At 46.5% G+C, this 1362-nt stretch overlaps 1 protein-coding gene across 1 annotated transcript in view; it reads left to right on the forward strand.

The window, feature by feature from the left end:
- Positions 1–1127: 1127 nt before the first annotated feature.
- LOC118428478 (CUB and sushi domain-containing protein 3-like) overlaps positions 1128–1362 on the forward strand; it is a 12033-nt gene continuing 11798 nt past the window's right edge. The window contains exon 1 of the mRNA XM_035838561.1: positions 1128–1180. Within this exon, the coding sequence (XP_035694454.1) occupies positions 1128–1180 (53 nt within the window). The remainder of the gene's footprint in view (positions 1181–1362) is intronic.

Below are 1362 nucleotides of genomic sequence, written 5' to 3' on the forward strand. Positions count from 1 at the left end.
CATCTACTGTAGGGAAGTCTGTTGCACAGTATCCTTCCAGCCACTCCACAGGCCATATCCTTAGCAACTTCAAAACACTCGTCCACAAATCCTCTTGTCTTGCACTGCCTGTCGCTTTTCGCTAGGAAATGTAGGAGTACAGCCTGATGAGGAACACTCTCTTTGCAAGTACAGTGTTTTGCAGACTGACGAGCTTTCCGAAAAGGCAGAGTTTACATTTGTCCAGGATTGACTTCAGACTTGTCAGTCCTATTGCACTAAGACACGCCGTCGTCTCTGTCTGAAAGTGCATGCCTTGCATGTTTTTTGCTCCCCTTCTGTGCACTCTCTCTAGTTTAAGTAGATCGCTGCTTGAAGGGTCCCAAAACTCGCACCCATGTAGCATGCTGGGAATGACCAATGTGTTGTACAAGGTCTTGTAGATTAGCGGGCTGGGGTGTTGTCCTTCAGAACCTGTTGTCAGAATCGCACTAATCTTTCCCTTCCCTTTTCTGCATGCCCCCTCAATGGGTTCTTTTGATAACATGTTGGCAGAGTGTTGTACCCCAACATGCGTTACTGTAGCTGTCTCCGGTATAGAACTTGTTCCCATTTTCCACAAGGTTGTTTCACTGGCCACGTTATGGCTGTTAGTTGTCTGCCCAAAGATGATGCATTTACTTTTTCCTGGTGCAAATTCAAATCTCCATCTTTTTCCATAACCTTCCATCGTGTCGATCATTCTCTGCAGCCCTGTCTGTGTGCTCGCCAGCAGACATATGTCATCCGCTAAGGCAGGCGAAGCACAACTGATCCCTCCTATGCTCACTCCTCCCGACTGTAGCTGTAGTTCGTCGTGTACATCATCTGTTGCTAGTAGATAGCAGGTAAGGGACAATACACCTCCTTGGTTCACACCTCTTGAAGTGCTGAATTCTCTAGAAAAGCCTCCATTCAGCATGACAGAATATGTACAACCGGTGTGCATGAGCTTGAGGAGTCTCCATAGTCTGCCATTTACTCCTTTCTTGTACATTTTAAACAACATTCCCTCCAGCCAGACTGTGTCGTAAGCTTTCTTTGTATCAAGGAAGCAGCCGTATACTAGGCTGCCTCTTTCAATGTAGTGGTTGATCACTTCTCTCACAATGAAGGCGGTAGTGATGTTGCTGCATCCAACTTGTCCCCCATTCTGGAGTTGGTGAGGTATACTTCTATCATGTAGCCAAGGACTCCATCTATTAAACAATGTCCTCTCCCATACTTTAGAAATGACAGGTAGCAGCGTCACACCCCGGTGCGAGTCCATGTCTGTTTTGTTTGTTTTGCCTTGCTTAAGGAGGGGTATCTTCAGTCCTTTCTTAAAGCCCTCTGGGATGTGTT

The sequence above is a fragment of the Branchiostoma floridae genome, chromosome 13 (genome assembly GCF_000003815.2).
Source record: "Branchiostoma floridae strain S238N-H82 chromosome 13, Bfl_VNyyK, whole genome shotgun sequence".
Taxonomy (NCBI): domain Eukaryota; kingdom Metazoa; phylum Chordata; class Leptocardii; order Amphioxiformes; family Branchiostomatidae; genus Branchiostoma; species Branchiostoma floridae.